The 22915-nt window shown below is 39.1% G+C and overlaps 1 protein-coding gene across 3 annotated transcripts in view; it reads right to left on the reverse strand.

The window, feature by feature from the left end:
- The window catches only part of BRD4 (bromodomain containing 4), a 51955-nt gene that overhangs the window by 15760 nt on the left and 13280 nt on the right, over positions 1 to 22915 (reverse strand). The window contains exons 1-11 of one of the 3 annotated variants that reach the window (XM_063448389.1): positions 18123 to 18172; positions 13730 to 14054; positions 8403 to 8540; positions 7539 to 7674; positions 7335 to 7412; positions 6489 to 6715; positions 4878 to 5288; positions 3406 to 3534; positions 2133 to 2345; positions 1715 to 1908; positions 12 to 334 (exon numbers count right to left, since the gene is read on the reverse strand). In XM_063448389.1, coding sequence (XP_063304459.1) covers positions 12 to 334; positions 1715 to 1908; positions 2133 to 2345; positions 3406 to 3534; positions 4878 to 5288; positions 6489 to 6715; positions 7335 to 7412; positions 7539 to 7674; positions 8403 to 8540; positions 13730 to 14020 — 2140 coding nt within the window. In that variant the 5' untranslated portion in view covers positions 14021 to 14054; positions 18123 to 18172. Of the gene's footprint in view, positions 1 to 11; positions 335 to 1714; positions 1909 to 2132; positions 2346 to 3405; positions 3535 to 4877; positions 5289 to 6488; positions 6716 to 7334; positions 7413 to 7538; positions 7675 to 8402; positions 8541 to 13729; positions 14055 to 18122; positions 18173 to 22915 lie in introns of those variants that run through there. The other 2 variants (XM_063448388.1, XM_063448390.1) reach the window with 2 other exon arrangements.

The following is a 22915-nucleotide window of genomic DNA, read 5'->3' on the forward strand; positions in this document are numbered from 1 at the left end:
ACCTCACTCACCTTGTGGCTTTCGCTTTTTCCTTAGGCAGGAGGTGACATATCGTTCTAGCTCTCGAAGTGTGGACGGTTTAAGGGTCTCAAAATCTATCTCAATTTCATCAGGATTGGAGTTCTTAAGAGAGGGTTCTCGTGACTGTATAATGTGTACTACCCGACCCAGCTTTTCTCCTGGCAATTTATTTATGTCCAAGCTCAGCTGGCGTTTCTCCTCATAGGACATGGGTCGACAACGCTGTGGCTCCTCTTCTGAAGATTCACAGGGAGCAGGAGGTGGAGGCGGGCGAGGAGGTCTTGCAACAGGGGGTGGTGCTTCTTTTTTTATACTGTTGGAGAATATGAGACTGATAAAGTACAATGCAATACAAAAGTCAGTACACTAAAGAGAGGAGGAGGGAGAGAAGTGACACGTGAATATGGAATTTCAAAGGGAAAATAAGCTTTACTGCAAATACAGTCCTCGATTGGACACAGAAATCTCATAATTCCACACTATTGTTTATACCAACCCCTATTTAATTTTCCTTTTTACTTTATAGTGCCCTATTTTGGCACTAGTTAAAAGGTTCCCCACACCATTCCTTTTGAAAACCTTGAAAAGTGAAGTAAAAACTTACCTGAAATTCAGTTGCACGCAGTCTGTCATCATGCCATGTAATTTACTTCCCATCTATGGTCCAATCAAATGCTTCTTACAGAGAAGCATTTGATTGGACTTTCTTACCAGTTGGGGAGGAGAGAAAATGAAATAGGGGTGGACAGATGGAGGGAATTAGAAACGGAAAAACAAAAAAAACAAGACAATAGCAATAAATTATTAAATGTGGGGAGGCTGGCTAGGATCACAGGAGGAAACGAAGGAAGACAGAAGCTTCCCATTACAAGGTAGAAATTCACTACCCCGTCGCCATTGTGCAATGTGCACTGACGAAAGAACTAGACGATAGTCCCGGCACAAAAGTGCTAATATCTCTGATTATGCAGTGTTTCAAGGTGAAACGTTGCACATACAGATGTCTTCCCACCTGACCACTTCAAAAAAACAGAAGCGGTCATGGTGGCTGCAGTAATTTGTACTGCTGTCTAAAGAACTAGGTGTGCATTTTACAAATATATTTGCATAAGAATATTTTTCCCTATAGTAGACACTCAAACAGACAGACAAAGCATACGCTTTTATACAGATCAAAAACGATGTTTTAAAAGACATCCTCACTTCATAATGGAAAGTACCATTGGGAAAGTGTATATTACTTATAAACTTTGTATTTTGCACATGGTTATAAAAAAAGGGAGTTCTCATTAAAGCTGTATTTTAAGACCGTTTTGCAGATAGGTTAAAATTGCTAGTACTGTTCCCCTCTCTCATTATTATACATATTTTTTATTACACACACACACATATATATATATATATGTATGTTAAAAAAATAAATATGTATAATAATGAGAAAGGGGAACAGTACTAGCAATTTTAACCTATCTGCAAAACGGTCTTAAAATACAGCTTATATATATATATATATATTTTTTACATTTCAGCAAATTTGACCTGTTTTCAGGCCACTGAAATTTCGGTGCATCCCTATAACCAACAGAAATATCTGTCATGTAAGAAGCTTTATTGTACATACAATGTTAAAATAATATGGAATATGTTGAATAACTAGAAGCTGTTAAGAGACTGGTGATAGTTATGCATGTACCTTGGTGTTGTCCCAGGTACTTGAGTACTTTTCTTAGGTTTCTTGGCTTGAGGTTCCCGAACTCGGGTCTTCCGTGGCTCCTCAACCTCCTCTTTCCTCTTGTGCTTCTCCTTGCGCTTTTCACGTTCCTTCTTCTTTGGTTTGTTCGGCTGCGGCTGAGAAAGTGCCGCTAACTGTTCATGTACAGCCTTCAACTGCAATAAGTTAAAACATCAAAGTCAAGAAATTTCAAAGCAAGGCATGCCTAGTTTATACTCTAAACCAGAACATGCCGCATGATCTCCCAGATCAAACTAAATCCATAAGATAACCTAATTATGGACACCTGACATAGCTTGTTTAAACTAAAAATCTCTCTCTCATATTGCTCATTGCCAATACATTCATTGAACAATAACATTTCTGGCCCATTAGTTACCTGTTCCTGGAGTTCTGCTAGTCTCTGTGCCCTCTCTTCCTCACTGTCTGAACTGCTCTCACTGTCTGAAGAGCTGTCGCTACTGCTGTCACTGGATGTGGGAGGTGGCCCCTTGATAGAAGGAGCTGGGGGCCCTGGGGCAGGTGAGGGTGCTGCACCAGATGCCTCTTCTGGCTCGTCTGGCATTTTGGCAAACCGCATTTCAAAAACATCCTAGAGCAAGAATGAAAACGGAATTGATCACAAACAAGCCAGCTTACAGTGTTTGTGTGTAAATAAAACTATGCAACAAGCTAATCCATTATCCCTCCACCCGTACAGTTCTTGATTTGTATTGCCTTTCATTATACCACACAACTCCCTCAAGGCTAGACATGAGCAAACTTTTAAATGTGCTGCAAACCTGTCTCTTGCTATCTGTCAGAAGTCCTAGCCCACCTTGACTTTGTTAATCAAAAAACCCTCTCCCAGTCTTCTTCCACAAACACTTGCTTAGAAATTATACTTTTCTCGGCCCCACAATGTCAATACTCCTACTGACAACAATAAAATACGATAAAATATTCACTAAATAATAATTGATTTTAACTTGACTCTCTTGTGTTTTTGCTTTTAGCATAATACAATCATTATGCGAACCTGGCTGTTTTGTTTTTGCTTTTTTTCCCCCCTCACAATTGTGTCCCGCTTCAAAGTTATTGCCAAGTTAATGAAGACAGTACTTATGGACCCATCTTTCTAAAGGCATAGTCAAAATGTTAAATGGCAGACAATGTATAAGCACCTTTTTTCTATCAACTTTACTGATGCCTGACTTGCCAGCTATCAATCCAGTGATATACTGATTTACCTAAAAAAATTGTAAAGATAAATTGTATCTAAAATTAAACAAATATACAATGAACATGTTTATTATTATAATAATAATAAAATATATGATTTTTATTTTGCTAAAAACAAGAATACATTGATTTAACATGTCTTCTCCTCAAAACATCCTTAAAAATATGTAAAATATATTGTCCGCTACACATCAACAATTACAATTTCACTCCAATAAGTCCCATTCCAGTATGCCAATTCTATTTCGAACCCACCCAGCATAAAATCTCTCCGCACACAGTCCATTAGTCCATAACAAATAAACTAATGTATGGCTGCTTAAAAGCAAAATTATTCTGCTTTAAGTACGTGATACTTCCTCGTAAAAAAAAACAGAACTTTTCTATCTAAATGGAGGTGGTGTCCTTCCATCCTCATCCCTGTATGTTACCTGAAGCTTGCGGGCCATGGCCACCACCTCATGGTCAGGTGGATTGTACTTGTAGCAATTGGAGAACATGAGCCGCACATCTGAGGCAAAGTCCTGAGCATCCCGGTACTCACGGTTCTCCAGCTTCAACTACAGGGGAGGGAAAAAAAGAGGCCAATGCTCAAAAATCTGGTTATCAATAAAGTCTTTAGCAGGCATTCACCTAGAAAAATATGTGATGTGTGTATAACCCAGGCTTTCAAACAACGGTTATATTGCGGAATTATGAAAATATCCCCCACTAGCTTTAGGAAATGTAAATGGCCGACTATTGCTGGATATTGATTAGAACTTTTTTTCTTTGGTATCTGGTAATCTATACATATGCTAGTCAATTGGCTAGCACAATTGGGCAGATTAAGATTCAGTTCAATTAAGACTTTCATAAATTTAAGCCAATAATTTTTGTGTGTGTGATATAAAATCTGTGAATGTGTCCTACTTCAATTGCCTCTTTGCTTCTTTAAGTAGGTTAATAGCCCTTTTGAATTAAACCAAGGACTGACTTACCAATTATTTCATATTAATGTATTAGCAATGCTGATGTTACATTATTATCTCATCATGTTATTCTATATTAAAATTGAGCATTTATCTTCCGAAGCACTATAATAAAGTCTGACGTACACGAGTACAAATCTAAAAAGAGAAGGGGAGAGAGAGTGTCAAGTGACACAATGGGGCAAAGTGTTTTGAATATTGGCAGTTACATTTTGTCATTATTTAGTTAGTAATCTGATCTACAAAAGTGAGTTTTCTTTACAGTAAATTCTGCCAGTTTACACAGAAATTTCCATTTCAGAAGAAAGCCATGTTTTTAGTGGTTGATACATCTATTGCATAGGTGAAAAAAATGTCACACACCCAAAATAATGAAAGATAAAATAAATCAGACAGATTTAATAAAGTGTGACATAAGTACCCTGAAAATTGCATAGAAAACTTTCTGCAACACTTTAATAAATCTTCCCCTGTGAACTACATTAGTATAACACTAGGAAAATCATGTACTAGGTTGCCTTTTTTCATCATGTGGAGTCATACTGGAGAAGCAGAGTACTGGGTGCCGCTGATAGGCTGAGAACAGCGGCTGACGTTCTCAGTCTATCACTAGCTTCCCATTCACAAAACCTTTCTCCAACAGGTTTGCTAATTGGAAGCTAGTGACAGCCTATCTGGGGTGCTCAGTACTCTACTTCTCCAAGGTTTTCTCATTGAACTCGTGAACATTGCTAGAAGCCAGGGGGCACAGTGGATGGACACCACCTTCATAACTCTGGGATTAAACCATTCATACACGGTTTAACCCCTTAATGTAAGGTAGCACCTAAGACCTCCTGGCACCATTACAACATTATTGAAATGAAATTGTTTATATGCCCTTTAACATATTAAAATTACTGTACATGCAAAGAATCAGAAACTCCTCACACCTTGATGGAGCCAAGGTCCATGGGATGCTTTATAATGTCGCAGTAGTCATGGAGCCCCAGTGCATCAACATCCACCGGTTTGTAAAAGGGCCAGGCATAGGCACTGTGCTTCTTGGCAAACATCTCCCGGACAATGCCTGCACAATAGCGCAGCTGCTCAGAAGTTTTGTTGCCACTGCTGCTTTTCTCTTGAACAACAGGTGGTTGTGGCGGTGGTTGAAGAACAGGAGGTGCAGGCAGCTGGGAGTCAGGCACCTCAGTTTTCTTGGCTGGACGAGGCTGGCGACCACTCTCCCGTCGTGGGCCTGCTCTGGGTGGCTTGGGCTCACTGGGGACTGGAGAGGACTCATGCAAGGGATCATGAGCAGTTGGAGTTGTCGTGTCTGCTTTCCTTTTCACACCTTTCTTTGTCTATTGATTGAGGGGACAACATGTTAGTTAAGAAAAAAACAACAACAAAAAAAACTTTTAACAGCAATCTTTACAAATACAACATACATGTAATCAAGCACACTGCCATGTATAACCAAACATACCAATACAATTTCAAATCTTATTATAGTATCAGGTCTTAAACGTTATTTGTCTCTGCCATAGCTCAACTTTTGACTTTCTGGGAATGGATAGGAAAACAAACTTGGTCACCCTGCTCCCAATTTATTCATTAAGATGCACAATGTCTTATGCAGCAGCCTGTGGACCTCATACTATTTACATGAAGTGTAAAAAAAGCAGGACGAGGCATGTTGAAAGCTATCTACCGGCATTTTTATTAAAGATACAGGAACAATGTCTCAAGTCTCGCAAGGTTTTGTCATGCCAAGTAAGCAAAGGTTTGAAAAAGGCTCTTGTGAGAGATGAACTATTCCATCTGTGTCGCCAATAAAACATTGATATTAAGTATTCAGACTTTTCGCTGTGGCACTTAAAATGTAGCTTAAATACATCCCATTTCTCTGGATAATTTATAAAGGAACACTATAGGGTCAGGAACACAAAATTGGAAGAGTTTCAGACTAGGTTTATTGCTTTCTTTTGGATCAACAGCAAAAACATATGTGAGGAAGGCTGAACTTGATGGACGCAAGTCTCTTTTCAGCTATGTAACTATGTAACATGTAACACAAACAAGTATTGTTGAAGAGATATCCTAATGCAAACGCACTCCAGTACGTTCAGGTCCTCAAATTGGGGCGAATGTTTGCCTTACAATAGGACAATGATCCAGACCACACAATGTAAAAGTGGCATAGGGACAACTCTGTGAATATCCTTGAATAGCCCAGCCAGAGCCCGGACTTGAACCAAATCATACATTTCTGGAGTGACCTGAAAATGGCTGTTCGCTGACATTGCCTACTGAACTTGACCGAGCTTGAAGGCTATGCATAGATGAAAGGCAGAAACTACCCAAATGTCAAAAAATATATATATTTTTTTTTTGCTTTCCCTTATATAAAAAAAAAAAAAAAAAAAAAAAAAAAAAACAACCTAAAGCATAAGGGTGCAACATAAAAACATTCAGGGGTAAGAATGCACTAAACATATATACTAGTGGGTTATTTTTCTTCCTTCTTCTTCCAATTTTAATTTCTAATTTATTCATCTTACCTTTACAGGCTGTGCTGCAGTTGGGATAATTGGAGGGTGATTTTGTATAGGTTGAGAGGCAGAAGGGGTCACTATTGTGGGTACACCTAGGTCCTGTGTAATGGTAGGGGAGAAGGTAATGGGAGACTGCGTAACTGCAGGAGCCCGAGCAGGTACTGGTCTGGTTTGAGGAGGTGATGGTGCACGAGTCACAACAGGCGGTGAAGGGGTTGGTGGTTTAGAGACAGCTGAGGGAAAAAAAGCAAATAATATTATAGTTTAAGCAAATCTGGGAGTTCTCTGGATTTCTATTCAACTGACTTAAAACAAAAACATAGGTACTACAGTGTAATAAAATCTGAAACCTGGATAGGTTTCAGAAAATTTAAAGGCCCATGAACACACCTTTTACCATATTAGCTCTTAGGTGTAAAGGTGTTTTTATAATTATATATATATATATATATATATATATATATATATATATATATATATATACACACACATACACATACACAGTTACACAAACCGTAACTGATGGCAATCTAACAGTAGTGCAAATAACTCAAAACAGTTTTGCATTAAAGTAAAACCAGGCTCATGACAATTAGGTGTACCTGATCTAACAGTTTGAATATGGGCATCTGAAAGTTGCATTTTATCTCAAATCTTTTTGTTTAAGGCCATTTCTGGTATGGTTAAAGAAAGGTGTGAGCTGTTGGCTGTTAATTAATATGTTAAGAGCTTAAAGAAAATCATGACAATTCAAAGAAATATTTACCATTGAAAATAAAAGGATCACATGTAACAGTCTCAATTTGAAATGTTTAAAGAATATATATAGCACAGGGCCTGTATACGACTTACCTGTCACAGGGGGTTTTGGGGTCTTTTCTGCTTGGGATCCTGACAGAACTCTGGTTCTCATTGGGGTAACTGGAGCATCTGGAAAAGATCATGGCAAGATAAAATCTCTTTATTCAAAATTTCATCTTTCCATTATTTTCCCTTTGGGCTGTTGCCCTATTTGAAACCAGGATACATTCTTCCAGAAAAAGAGAAATTAATCACCTGGTTCCTTCCTTCCTCTGCCTCGTCCTTTGTTCTGTACAATGTTCAGTTCAGTCTCCTCCTGGGGCATTTCAGAGATCTTCTGTAGGAACATTTTCTCTAAGGCTTCAGCCATCAATACTATGTCATCTCCAGGCTTGGAAACACAGAAAGAGATTTAAAAAAAAAAAAAAAAAAAAAAAATTGTTATTGCCACTCCAAATATATAAAAGGATTCCTTTAGTAAATCATATAAGAGTCTACATATTAAGGGTCATTCTTTATTTACACCATTTAGCATTAGCTGACTCATAAAGCAAATCTTTTTAGAAGATCAGTTTAAGGTGGACAAATAATATTGATGACTTCATACTTAAAGAGTGGAAAACTATTTGTCACAGCACAGGAAAAAGTCACTATTTAAGATGTATCTTATTAAGGAAACGCAAGAATATAAACAACTGGGATTATATTTTCCATACTAGACCTATCTTAGCCATTTCAAGTGTTTGCATAAGGGGTTTATAACCAACCAATTCATAAAACTTTGCCATCTCCTACTACTGTCAGGTATATCAAGCCGAATGTTCCAGGCATATAATAATAATTTAGTGCCAGAGAGATGTCCTTTTTATGTCTACTATGGCCAATCACCTATATGTGTCTTTCTTGCTTCAAAAGACTAAGATATACTTTCCTTAAAACGTTTGACAGGGTTTGTGAAGGAACAATCAAATTTTTACATTTAATTGCCTACCAGAGCTACAATAATGCAGAAAAACATACTACTTTCAGAGCTATCCAATGTTGATTTTATTAAATGTAATAATTGCTCAAGAAACAAATAGTGTAAATTTAAAGACAGTTGACATATTGAAGAATTACCTTGTTGTAGATGTAGCAGTTTGTAAACATGGTGTTGAAGTCCTGAATACATTCCTGGGCATTCCAATAATAAAAGTTCTCCAGACGCTTCTTAATGGTGCCCATGTCCATTGGGGTCTTAATTATCTTATAATAATCCTAAAAAGTTAAAGAAAAATTTTTTTTTTTTACTGTGTGACAACAACATCACCCTCAACCCATTACACATTTCAGGACCATGAACAGACCAAGCTTCAGATTGTTAGTTGTGTTAAATAATGATAGCATTAATAAAAAAGTAACCAGAAAGAGTCAACTAGTTGTGGACACTGAATAACTAGAGTTTAAAAAAACAACAACAACTTTCCAGTAGAGGAAAGGGTTTGGGGTTACATAAGGGGGGGCTTGAGATGTGGAAGGCTATGACTTCAAAGCTTATTAACACCCTTGCACAATGGTTTGTCAAATGATGCTTAAAGTGCAGCAACTGACATTTACGAATGCTATCAGTATCTGCAGTTGAGGAGGGGCTGGTTATAACTACTCAAGTCCTATCGCAGTAGTTATGGTCAGGGTGCATACCTCATTGTCCTTCTGAACCCATTTCTTTCCAAGTGTCATGGTCACTTTTGAGTTTTTGTATGAAGATAGAATCTTTATGATAAATCTAAAGTGCTAGAATTTCACATTTCAAATCAGTTAGGAGATCATTCCATTTAATATCAGCCTTTGACAGCCTATGGCATTTCATTAGACATATTTATCTACGGAAGATTCTACATCTCTTTGCATGCGCAAGAGCAGGAGACTAGGACGAAGAAAACAGCAGCACTGAAATAAGAGGTTCAAGTAAATATCTACATTTTGCTGCTGTTTGTGATGGTATCGCAATTTATCAAATTCACATGGAGTGCTTTCCATGATCAATTAGCCACATACTGATATACATTCTCTCTAGCTCTGTTTGCAAATATCAGCATGTTGATGGCTAAAGTCGGTGGGAACTACTACAATTACAAATTAGCAGATTGCAAATGCTTTGTGTGAAAGGGACCAAATATCCCTTATTTGAGAGAAAACAAGAAAAGGTGGAAGGTGGTCAGCCATTAGAGCAATAGGTTTGTGGGCCATAATGACATGATGCAAGCAAAAATAGAAGGGCAACTATTTATTTAAATAAAGTGTTTTTTGTCAGCCCAACTAGAATTCATAGCATTTCTTATCTCAGCAACCAAATAGCCCAGAGAACTCACAAGATATTAATGTCTTCTTTCAAAGGGAAAATATTTTTTTAGGAATAGGCAACTACTTATTGGCTTAGAGCTCCAGCTGACCGCTCTTTCCAATTAGTGGTGCTCCTGCCTGGCAGCACTCTGGGCTTCCTAAAAGTCAATTGCAGAAGCTGGCACTTGTGTCAACCTTAGGGTTTAACCCCTTAAGGACACATGACGTGTGACATGTCATGATTCCCTTTTATTCCAGAAGTTTGGTCCTTAACCCCTTAAGGACCAAACTTCTGGAATACAAGGGAATCATGACATGTCACACATGTCATGTGTCCTTAAGGGGTTAAAGGACCACTCTAGTGCCAGGAAACATACTCGTTTTCCTGGCACTAGAGTGCCCTGAGGGTGCCCCCACCCTCAGGGTCCCCCTCCCGCCCGGCTCTGGAAAGGGGAAAAGGGGTAAAACTTACCTTTTTCCAGCGCTGGGCGGGGAGATCTCTGCCTCCGATCCTCCTCCGTTCCGCCCCGTCAGCTGAATGCGCACGCGTGACAAGAGCTGCGCGCGCATTCAGCCGGTCGCATAGGAAAGCATTTTTCAATGCTTTCCTATGGACGCTTGCGTGCTCTCACTGTGATTTTCACAGTGAGAAGCACGCAAGCGCCTCTAGCGGCTGTCAATGAGACAGCCACTAGAGTATTTGGGGGAAGGCTTAACCCATTAATAAACATAGCAGTTTCTCTGAAACTGCTATGTTTATAAAAAAAAAAAAATGGGTTAACCCTAGCTGGACCTGGCACCCAGACCACTTCATTAAGCTGAAGTGGTCTGGGTGCCTAGAGTGGTCCTTTAAGGGGTTAAACCTTTTGACAACGGTTTAACCTTCCTGGTAAGAAAGTGCCGGCGATCTCCTGGCACCATAACCTCATCTGAAATTGTTATTTTAACAAAAACAATATGTTGTCCAGCAGTTTTGCCACTTAAAAAAAAAAAAAAAAACACAACTCAGAAGTAGGACACTGGGAGTAGCCGCCTAATTTATGCGCATCAGTTTCTAGACTGGAGCTCAGAATGAAAATATTTTACCTAGAATCAGTCATGGGACACAGCTTGCCATTTTTGTTATTAATCCAGAGCTTATTCAGAGTTGGTATTCTTGTAACCATTTTCATGCTATATGTTGAAAAACTTAGGTTAGAAAATGTGCCGGTTCACGTCTCGCTGAGGTATGAGTCATCTTGGCTGTTCCACATATTAGATAATTTATGTGGAATGTAAAGCAATGTGGTGTGGGTGAGTAGCAGAGGTAGATTCTGAGCAGTGTAGGTGGTGCAAGGTCAGTAATAGCTCAGTCATTAGCACTGTATGCAGGAGGAAACAGAGCTCAGTACTGCTGGATGTCACATGAAGGTTGTTCCCAGAATGGAGCAAGCTTACAGAAATCAAAGGCAAATGTCATCAAAATGCTGATGCTTTAAAAGTAAAAATAATTATCTCTGCAACAGAGTTTATCAGAATAAAAAAAAAACATTGTTGCACATAAACATGAAGCCGACCCCCTTTAGCAAATCAAGGCAATTTAATGGATGAGGTAAATGAATCCCGTTTCTCAAGGTATTTCCACTCTACAAATGTTTAATCTTTACAAAGTTCAGAACAAGAAATGGCAGACTAAAAACAAGATACATGACAAGCATCTAACAATGCAAATGTTTGGAATAAAGAGGTTTATCAAGAAGGTATACAAGTGATGTTATGGCAAACACCATTGTAGAGATTTGCAGGCTTCAAGAGAGCTATTGTAGCCATAAAATAGTCTGTATGAGAACTCACCATTGCATTTTGTTTTATCCAAGCTAATAAGCTCATGTGCATGAAGACATGTGCAATAACCAAAAGGCCAAGAACTTTAAAAGGTAACCCCAAAACAGTTTCTGTAATAGGACCAGAACATCAATAGGTCTATTAATTTTAAATTAAAACGAACACTCTGGAGCAGGTGTTTACCACATATGTAATAACCCATCAAGACATGAAATATATAAATATCCACCAATCAGAAAATTATTTTGTAAGCTAAACCATATTCTGCTATAAGGTCTGCTGCAACCAAGATGCGGTAGAAAAAGTTCAGGCAATTCCTAGTCTCCTTTTTTAAGAGAGATGTGGGATTGTCACTGCCGCAATCTCAGCTGAGATCACCAATTACCCAATGGGAAGCATTGGTGTGCTAGTGCAGATACACATACATGCATGCATACACACACACACACACACACACGCACACACAGAATATAGAAAAGCTGTTACACTGAACTTCTTCTAACGTTATATAGGAAGCATTATTGAAACTAAGTATATAAGGTCATTCACACTGCTCCCCGATTCGGAGGACTGTCAGTTTAGACAGACACAATCATCTGTCTGAAACAAATTAGAAATAATATCCTAGGTTTCCAGGTATTTTTTGTGCAAAATGTTATTTCACACACTAATGCACTATCATTTATTAAAGGAGCACTATAGGGTCAGGAACACAAACATATATTCCTGACCCTATAGGGTTAAAACTACCATCTAGCTCCCCTGTCTCCCTAAATATAGTAAATCTTACTTGTACTCAAGTCTGCAGCTGCATGCTTTGTGCCAGTTTCCTTTAGACCTGCTTGCTGACATCAGCAGAAATGGTAGCCTGATCCAATCACAATGCTTCCCCCATAGGACTGGCTGAGACTGACAAAGAGGCAGATCAGGGGCAGACCCAGCAGAATTCAAACACAGCCCTGGCCAATCAGCATCTCCTCATAAAGATGAATTGAATCAATGAATCTCTATGAGGAAAGTTCAGTGTCTGCATGCAGAGGGTGGAGACACAATGTTTGGATGCATTTTAGGCAGTCATAACCAAGGAAGGATCTCTAACAGACATCTGAGGAGTGGCCAGTGAAGTTATGGCTAGGCTGTAATGTAAACACTGCATTTTCTCTTATCATTCATTAAGCTGTAGTTGTTCTGGTGACTATAGTGTCCCTTTAACCCCTTAAGGACCAAACTTCTGGAATAAAAGGGAATCATGACATGTCACACATGTCATGTGTCCTTAAGGGGTTAAATACCACTTAAAGGGACACTATAGTCAACAAAACAACTTTAGCTTAATGAAGCAGTTTTGGTGTATGGAACATGCCCCTACAGCCTCACTGCTCAATTCTCTACCATTTAGGAGTTAAATAACTTTGTTTATGAACCCTAGTCACAACTCCCTGCATGTGACTTGCACAGCCTTCCAAAACACTTCCTGTAAAGAGTCATCTCAAGATTATCCTTTCTTTATTGCAAGTTCTGTTTAATTTAGATTTTCTTATTCCCTGCTATGTTAATAGCGTACTAGACCCTGCAAGAGCCTCCTGTGTGTGATTAAAGTTCAATTTACAAAGCAAGAGATAAAATTGTTTAAGGTAAATTACATCTGATTGAAAGTGACGTCATCCGGCAGGGGAGAATTATTGAGCATGCGCGGCTGGCTGAGACCTAATGCATATGCGCAGCAATGCCGCACACGCGAATTAGACCTCCCCATAGGAAAGCATTGAATAATGCTTTCCTATGAGGATTTCAGCGACGCTGGAGGTCCTCACATGGCATGAGGACGTCCAGCGACGTTATATCACACTTTTCGTGTTCTATGAACACGGAAGTGTCCTCTAGTGGCTGTCTAGTAGACAGCCACTAGAGGAGGACTTAACCCTTCAAGGTAATTATTGCAGTTTATGAAAACTGCAATAATTATACTTGCAGGGTTAAGGGTAGTGGGAGTTGGCATCCAGACCACTCCAATGGGCAGAAGTGGTCTGGGTGCCTGGAGTGTCCCTTTAACTCCTTAATGGCAGTGAATTGAGCAGTAAAACCTAAGGCATGATCTACACACTAAAACCGCTTTATTAAGCTAAAGTTGTTTAGGTGACTATAGTGTTCCTTTAACCCCTTAATGACCAAACTTCTGGAATAAAAGGGAATTATGACATGTCACACATGTCATGTGTCCTTAAGGGGTTAAGCTATAAAAGGTATCCAGCTCATCCAAATAAACCTTCTCAGACACAGTTCTTCATTGGTGTACTTACAGGCAAGTTGAGTTTGATAGCATCCACAGGCTGCTGAAAGGGCCAAGCAAAATGGTGCTTCCATAACGTTTTAAGAACAGATTTAAGCAAGTACTGTAATTGGTTGGTCTGACGCTTGGATTGGTTGATTTTTGTAGTCTCAGGAGGAGGAGGGTTTATGGATTGGGAAGCCAGTGGCTGGGGTTGGGAAGGAACAGGTTGCTGAGGCCCCGACATCTGAGTCCCTTCAACTCCGTCACCCATTCCAGATGCAGCCCTCAAACGTGTACCAAGCCCAGTCTCGGCTGACATGGTGGAGCTCCCATCGCATGCACGGTCGGGTGATCTGACAAGTAGAAGAAGGGAAAGATTTGCTTAGAAATGTTTACCACAGTTCATTATGTCAATGCAAATTATCTATATACGCTAAACACATATATACAGGTATCATTTTATGCGAAATGAATACTGTACAGAAAGTAACAGAGCACGTAAAGAAGCGTTTGGAATTGCCCAACCATACAAACAAGCGTAGTTCAACTTAATCATAATTCACTGATAGTCTTGGCACGCCAGGTGTTTCTCAAACAATAATTCTGTTACTCGTATTTTGGCTGCCTAAATGTTCCTCATATCATGGATTTCCGTAAAATGTAAGTCAGACTTAATGGTGCACCAAAATTTTGTGAAGAGCGGACAAGCGATTCACTTATCAATCAATTAGATATAGAAGTCTACTGCTGTAGAAACTCAAAAGCTTTTCAGGAGTGCAATACCATTCAGTAAACAATTTTTATAAAGTAAATGCTTCCTGTTGTGGAACAATACTCCACTCAAGGAGTAATGTTTTATTTACAATAGAATTTACCTTATAAAATATAATTTGCAGGTCAGCGTTCTACACTAAACCATAAAATAAGCAAGTAGACATCATTGCTGCACTGTTCTCTGTATTGCAATAGTTGTCGAAAATTTGGAATTCTTAACTGCAGTTTGTATTATTCCTAACACTACTTCCTTGACTTCACAGAGGAATAGATGATAATGAGTAAAGTGCATACTTGATGTATTGCACATACTATTAATGCCATCTCTAATCAATATAGTATGGCAGCATAAATACCTATAAGAAAACCTATATTAGAAAATAGCTATGCAAAGCATTCGTCAAATTATTAGGAATTAAATCATTTTCATTCAAGCATTCAATAAGTAAAATAAAATATGGCGCTAACTTTAACCCCTTAAGGACACATGACATGTGTGACATGTCATGATTCCCTTTTATTCCAGAAGCTTGGTCCTTAAGGGGTTAAAGGAAGTACTAGTGTGTTATTCGGAAGGAAAGTAAAATAAGTGTCAGTTTTATATTGATGCTCAAAATTTAGACTAATGTAATTTGAGTTGAGACAACATTCGCTTTCACTCATGAAAACAGTGTACTAAGTATTATTGTCATAAGGTTATAATCTTTAGAATGAATCCCCACCTTTTTAATTGAGCTTATTAGATAAATCACATTGACTTAGAAGCATTAGTTTAATACATTTGTGTTTTTCAATTGTAAAAGAATAGGAAACAAAATACAATGGAGTAAATTTCAGGATTATAGGTCAATAAAATAAATGGTAGTTTATTTTATGTGCTCTGCACTTTCATAAAAGGAGAAATGTATGCGTGCACACGCACTAAATGAATAAAAATGTAAACAGACAATTGTACAAAACATTAGATGAGGAACACTAACTAAACTAGTATTGTTAATTATCCATACAAACACAGCGACTGCAAACACTAAATACTCAAAATCACACGAAGAAGCCACAGCAGCAACAACCACATATGACCAACCCGATACATGAAAATGTACTGTATATGTTACAATTGCTGTATATTTTACAGATTGGTGGTCATTCACTAATCATCAAAATTTCGACTGGTAATGTGACCATTTTCATTTGTTAAAGACACACTGTTAGGAATACAAATCTGTGTTCATAACGCTAATGTTCCCCTGCTTGTATTAACAGCCACCACCCCCAGACAATGTTGTAATAAATAGTAAAAAAAAAAAATAATACTAATAATAAAAGTTTTACTCACCTTTTTATAGCGCTGTGGATCCCTCAGTGTTGCTCACCTTACCACATCCAGCGACGTCACGGAGTAGGCATGGCCAATCCAATGCCCCTCATAGGAGCATTCAAACTTTACTCTGTCAGAGCAGAAGAAGCACCTTTAGTGGCTAATAGCCACTAAAGGTGGACTTAACCCAACAATGTAAAAAAACTGCAATGTTTTCCTTTGCAGGATTAAGAGGACATGGACAATACAATGTTATCTGGGTGAATGAAGTGTCCTTTTAATCTGATGAAACTACTTTATTCATTATCAACCTAACTGAAATTGCATTGAAACTAAAATGTAGTCACTGCAATAAACAGATGCATCAGAGAAATAGAGAAACCACAACGTGCAGCTTAGTTGATATGGGTCACTTGTGAAAGAGCACCCAATAAACATTTTGGAACTCCTGCCTCTTTCTTAATGTAAATTGAGAAAGTAGAATATTGTACATCAAGAAAGGGACAGTGGTCCCAAAACATTTACTATTTGGTGTTAATCAATGTTTTATGGCAAGGTTCCCCAAACTCTTGCCATCCACATGTTGCTGTACTGTAACCCCCATTATTCTTTGAATGAAATAGATAAACAAAAATTAATGGAAGTTGTAGCTCAGCAACGTTTGGAGGGACAGAGTTTGGAGAATCCTGTTTTAAGGGTTTCATGAGTGTCCCATATAAATTAAGCTGTGCATTGTGCTTTTTTTTTTTATAAACGTCATTGATGCATTGAAACAAAAATATCTAGATCTCGCTGCTGTAGTGAGATTAAATTCAAAGCTGCAATCATAAATTAAATAAATAATATACACTGCTAAAGTAAGAGTAGTGATGGGAAGGGATATTGGGTTGTGGTGTTCTTGGGTTATGGGATGCTGGGAGTTACATAACATGAGTTGGCTTTGGGGGACTTAGAAGAATATGTGCACTCCCCCGGTATACATCAAATATATATGGATAATTTTAACTGCTAACCAAACAGCAATGTAGAAAATATGGATAAAACGTCCAAATAAGCCTTGTGTAAATAGCTAAATCACATAGCAAAAAGTTTAGTTGACAGATAAATTTTTATGACCAAATGATTTTTGGTGTTAAGTAACCCCGTGATGATTTAAAGTCTGTTTCAGAGAATGCCTAGTTGACTAAGCCATTATAACTCTCAAAGATCAGCAATATATGAAAATGTGCTATGGCTAATTTTTAACCTATTAAAAAGCATTTAATTCAACAGAACACAAGATATTAATGCTTAAAGATGCACTTGTAAAATATTGGGCACTCTTCACCTTGTTTCTATACACATTAATATGTGTGTCAGTTATTGTAAAGCACTCCATAATATGTTGGTGCTAAAACCAATTGTAAATTATCATAAAGCTTACGTGATCATCTTAAAAAGAAAAAGTACTGAAAAAAATTTAATTGTTTATTAAAGCTGATCATTGGCAAACACCTCTAGTCATAAAATACAGCAAACTAGTTTATATGTCTTGCAGTTAAGTGATAGAGATACCAAACAACTTGCTATTAGAGCAGAACATACTTTACTGGTATTAATGTTTATGATGGAATTTTGCATAGTTTATTGTATATGTAAAATGTATATTGTTAGAAAGATATAGATAGGTCAGGTGTTACTCATGAGAAGATGTGATTTTATTTATAAATAACATACACACACTAAGTATTTACAGGTTGACAACGAAATTGAGATTTAAAGGGCCATGGAAGGCTGTGTAGGTTAGTGATTGCTACCGGGTGGGTGTATATTACAGATATACAATTAGACAAGGAGGTGAGCAATGATGGAAGCAGCCATAAAGCAGTGAATTAAAGGAGAGCTCTTTATATAAATATCCCGATCTCCGATTAGAGGGCTGACACACAATAGCAGTGTTAGTGGGGAGCTTGTTGGTGCACAGCCCCTCCTCTGTCACTGCAGTCTGACCATTACATGGACACATATACACAATAAATCCATAGGTGCCGTACATATACACCGGCACACCGCCAGGGCCCTCTCTGTGGGTTCATGCAGGACTTTCTAAGAAGGATATTAAATAAATACACAATGTGTTGGGAAGCCCACCCCCCCCCCCCCCGGCCTCCTCTCCCAGAAAATGGCGCCGGCTCTGGGCTGCTCTCCAGGCCCCGGACTGCCCCTCTCCGGTATAGCAGCTTGCACTGATTCCCTAGGGCTGCGCTCTCTTGTGTAAACCCCCGGTAAATGGTCTCGATCAGTTACAGTACATGCACAGACCCGACCGCGTCACCAGCAGCAGCCTTACCGTCCGACACAGGGCCCGCCAAGGAGACCCGGCCTTACGGAAACTACGCAGTGCAGGCAATAGACAACGCGAGTCCAGGCGCAAGCAGCGTATTCACAAAGACATGCTATACGGAACTAACGTAAAACCTCCTACTAGTCCTCTGTGCGCAAGAGAATATTCTATACCATACGCTACGCAAACTGCGTGACTAACCTGCCAAAGCAATGAGCGGCGTTACAGAAGCAGCGTATCAAGTCCCATTCACAGCCGCGTCGGGTAAGGTGCGGACGTGACGTCAGGCGTCCCGGGAGCGTGGTGATGCAATAAGATGTAATGGGGCAAGCTAGACAGACTGGAGCAGAGCTACCAGTGGCATGGCGACCAAAAACACAGAGCCCATAGGAGCCGCGCTGTGACTGTGCTATTCACCGAATGTGGGCCACACGGATATTACACGGTCAGACAAACCGTACACAAGCCGTGCAGTATGTATAATACTCCTAATAAAGCTCCACATCCAGGAGACAAGCCGTGTAAAGCCATAGCTATAGCCAGCCTCTAGCATTCCAGCTTCTGTCACTATCTCCCATCATGGGGAGCGCTGCACTCCCTAGTACTGGAATGTAGGAGAGTCCTCTCCCTGAGGGGTGACTCCGTGCACCATGACCACTTCGGTGATTTGAAGTAAAGTTATAGTGCTTGGAGTCTGTACGTACATACTTATATATTGAGGCTATCTGCTTAAGGTGTAACTCCATCTCCAATATCAGGACATAATTAGCCAGCCCAGAAAGAGTTCCAGACTGGTCAATACCAATTAGACGTGTATTTCTATTCGCAGAGGGGAATTGGTTGGATGAGCATGCTTAGCTGAGTACCATACAGGGTGATCAGGGAATGGCACCAGGGCAGTATCAATATCATAACCACTACAGCAGACTGAAGTAGGTTTGAATGTATTGAGTAACTCTTTAATGAGTGGTTACTCTACAATTTGTAAATTAACCCCCTAGGTTTATTTCAACCCTTTACATTTTCTTTTTTTTTTAAATTAATGCCCAATTTCACATTATTCTTTAAGATTCCCTCCCCTCCCAATCGATACATAGATAGTTTTTATAGACCAAGGACTTAAGTGCTGGGCACGCTCCTGGCACTGCATTAAACACCCCCTCCAGACTTTAGGGCAGGTGATGTGCAGTCCAATCAAAAGTTTCTCAGAAAAGCCTTTGATTGGACTACTTGGCAAGCTCAGAGCACATGCGCCTATTCTAAACCAGCAAGAAGAGCAGATAGGGAGTGGATAGCTAGGAGGATTAAAAAAAAAAAAAAAACCTACACAGAGGGTGTCACATTAGACTACTCTGAAAAACTGCACATGCTGATTCCTTGCTTCATGACCACTTCACAAAGCAGAAGAGGTAATGGACATCGGAGTAGCCATTTAAGGACCAGGGCCTTGTTGGTATTTTAGCCAGATGTACATTCTACCACAATTTGACCCTGTTTAAGTGCACCCAATCATTACACATAGTTTAAAGGAAAAACTGGAACTTCTTTTGATAATACACACTAAGTATAATTTTTTTTTTTTTTTTTAAACCATACCTTTTCCCCGCTAAATTTTACATTCAATAATTTCTACTCAACAAGTGCAACTACAGAAAACCAACTCAAAATACATTAACTGATTAGTCCAGATTGTTAAACTACCCAATATGTGTAGGATTTCGATACATTTTTAGAAGTTATAAAATATATTCAAAAGTCATAAATTACAGTTGTTAAAGCTAAAACATTGCAAAACCTGGCATTGCTTGGAATCTAGGAGCCAGATAAAATTGCCATTTAAAATTTTTTTTAGACAGTTTCATTTTCAACAAGAAAGATACAATTCTTAAAGAGACACTATAGTTGCCGGAATCACTACAGCTTAATGTAGTGGTTCTGGTGTCTAGAATAGATCATGTCCCTGTAGGCTTTTCAATATAAACACTGCCTTTTCAGAGAAAAGGGCTGACAAACACCAAGGCAACATTTCTAGTCGCCATGACAACCTGGGACTTGTTAAGCCCACCACTACATCACAGTACCAAAATATCAGTGGGCCAGACACTAATTTTAACATGGGAGATAACCATACCATTTACAACACATACTGCTTAAACTGAAAGCAGTATGCTTTCCTCAGGTCACCTCCAAAGGGGTAGCTATAGTGGAGCTCAAGCTATAAGAAATCTGGTATGTATTCCAAATATACACCGAAAATAAAAGGAAGCACAACCAGAACACACATTTTTCAATAGTGGTGCTGCCGTAAAGACTTAACATTTATACAAAATACAGATTAAGGAACTCCTAAGTTAGTTTTCACTAACTTAGGAATTATGCATGGCAACTATACTATGAATAAAGAAAGAGCTTGTCTAAATTAAATAAACACCCTTCTTCTCTCCCAGGTTATTTGAGGGCAATAAACTGGCGTAGACATAGATTTAACTCCTTAAGGACCAAACTTCTGGAATAAAAGGGAATCATGACATGTCACACAGGTCATGTGTCCTTAAGGGGTTAAAGAATATATATATATATATATATATATATATATATATATATATATATATATATATATAATAAACACGTATAGAAAAAAAGTCAACCTGCCGTATCTTGGATCTTTATCCAGTGATAAGCACTATGCATTCATATTGGATACCAACGCATTCACAGTACAATAGTAATCAAGGGGGATAGAATCTGCTGTGTTGGTTATTTAGTAAGTGTACACATTTACTTGATGTTGTTACCAAAGTTATTAGTAAAGGAGAATGTTTACCATTTTACTAGCTTCAATTATTTATTTTTTAACCCAAGTGCATTGTGATTACATTCATTCTGTATTCTAGCACATTTTGGATGTATAGCCATAGCCCCTTAGAGCCCCAGGGTGGTTGGAACACGCCACATTATGGAAACATCCGGCACTTGACAGCAGCTGCTTTAATGTCTGAGCGCCATAACAATATTGCTAAAAAAACACAAAGTTGCTATCAGAACATTTTAGGTGCAATGGTTTTCTATCTGTAGAGCAGGGCTTAAAGGAACACTATAGTCACCTACATTACTTTTGCTAAATAAAGCAGTTTTAATGTATAGATCATTCCCCTACAATTTCACTGCTCAATTCACTGTCATTTAGGAGTAAAATCACTTTGTTTTTGTTTATGCAGCCCTAGCCACACCTCCCCTGGCTATGATTGACAGAGCCTGCATGAAAAAAAAACTGGTTTCACTTTCAAACAGATGTAATTTACCATAAATAATTGTATCTCAATCTCTAAATTGAACTTTAATCACATACAGGAGGCTCTTGCAGGGTCTAGCAAGCTATTAACATAGCAGGGGATAAGAAAATCTTAATTAAACAGAACTTGCTAAAAAAAGAAAGCCGAAATAGGGTTCTCTTTACAGGAAGTGTTTATGGAAGGCTGTGCAAGTCACATGCAAGGAGGTGTGACTAGGGTTCATAAACAAAGGGATTTAACATATACACCAAAACTGCTTCATTAAGCTAAAGTTGTTCAGGTGACTATAGTATCCCTTTAACAAATGTGCCAGTTAAAGTTAGGAGCCAGTTTTGTTTTTTCAAACTAACAAAGCTTTATTTTTCACAATGAAAATACAATTTTTAAAGGGATGCTATAGTCACTAGATCACTACAGCTTAATGTAGGCTTTTCAGAGAAAAGGGCAGTATTTATATTGATACCTAGTAACACCTCTAGGGACAGTCATTCAGATGGCCACTAGAGGTGCTTCCTAGTTCAGTGTGCAGCGCCTACGGTCAGCATCTCCACGCTCTGCATGGAGGCGCTGAATGTTCTCTATAGAGATGCATTAATTCAATGCATCTCTGTTAGGAGATGCTGATTGGTGCAGAGTTTTGCCACGCATGCGCAGTAGCCCTTGGCTTGGCTGAGATTATCAAGATTTTCTCATCCATGGAGATGGGGCCAGCTACAGCAAAGCCGACATGGCATGGGAAAAAATGGTAAGAGGTAAAATGCAATCGGAGGGGGCTGGTTACCTAGACAGACACAGCTTTGGGAGTGCAGGATTGGGTACTTTCCCTAGGGTCCTGTGGGCCTGCTCTCTGCTCCCTCGCACGCCGTTTAGGGATGACGGAGTGACGTCATATTCTGACAACAGGTTGAGTGAAGGAGCAGAGCAAGAAGAGCTTGAAATTGCATCTCACTCTCCGCCCGACCCCATTCCGCAGCCGCTGAATGGGCTGACAAACACCCAGACGCCAGGACAAAATTCCTGTTGGCCATGGAAACCCGAGATTTGTCGAGCCCTGTTGTAGGGATTTAGTAAGCATTAAAGCAGCTCTGTTACTATCTGGGCACTTTGCATAATTTGCCAAGATCCCAGTTGGTGGTCAGGGTGCAGGGAAAGTTGGATGTCCGGTGGTTGGGAGCAGGGAAAGTTGAGTTATACTTGCCTGAACCGGTCCTTCACTGCCACAGCCATGCTCTTTCTGCCAATCCTCTTCAGCTCCTGACGCTTCAGCTGCCAAGAGTCCACGTATATGTTATATTCTGGCATATGCCAGAGTACAAAACAGAGGTCTATTGAGGATCCTGAGAGTATAGCTTAAAGGGACACTATAGTCACCAGAACAACTACAGCATAATGTTTTTCTGGTGAGTATAATATCTCTCTTCAGGCATTTTCATGTAAATACTGCCTTTTCAGAAAAAAGGCAGTGTTTACATTGCCCCTAGGGACACCTTCAAGTGGCCACTCCTT

The sequence above is a fragment of the Pelobates fuscus genome, chromosome 3 (assembly GCF_036172605.1).
Source record: "Pelobates fuscus isolate aPelFus1 chromosome 3, aPelFus1.pri, whole genome shotgun sequence".
Lineage (NCBI taxonomy): Eukaryota > Metazoa > Chordata > Amphibia > Anura > Pelobatidae > Pelobates > Pelobates fuscus.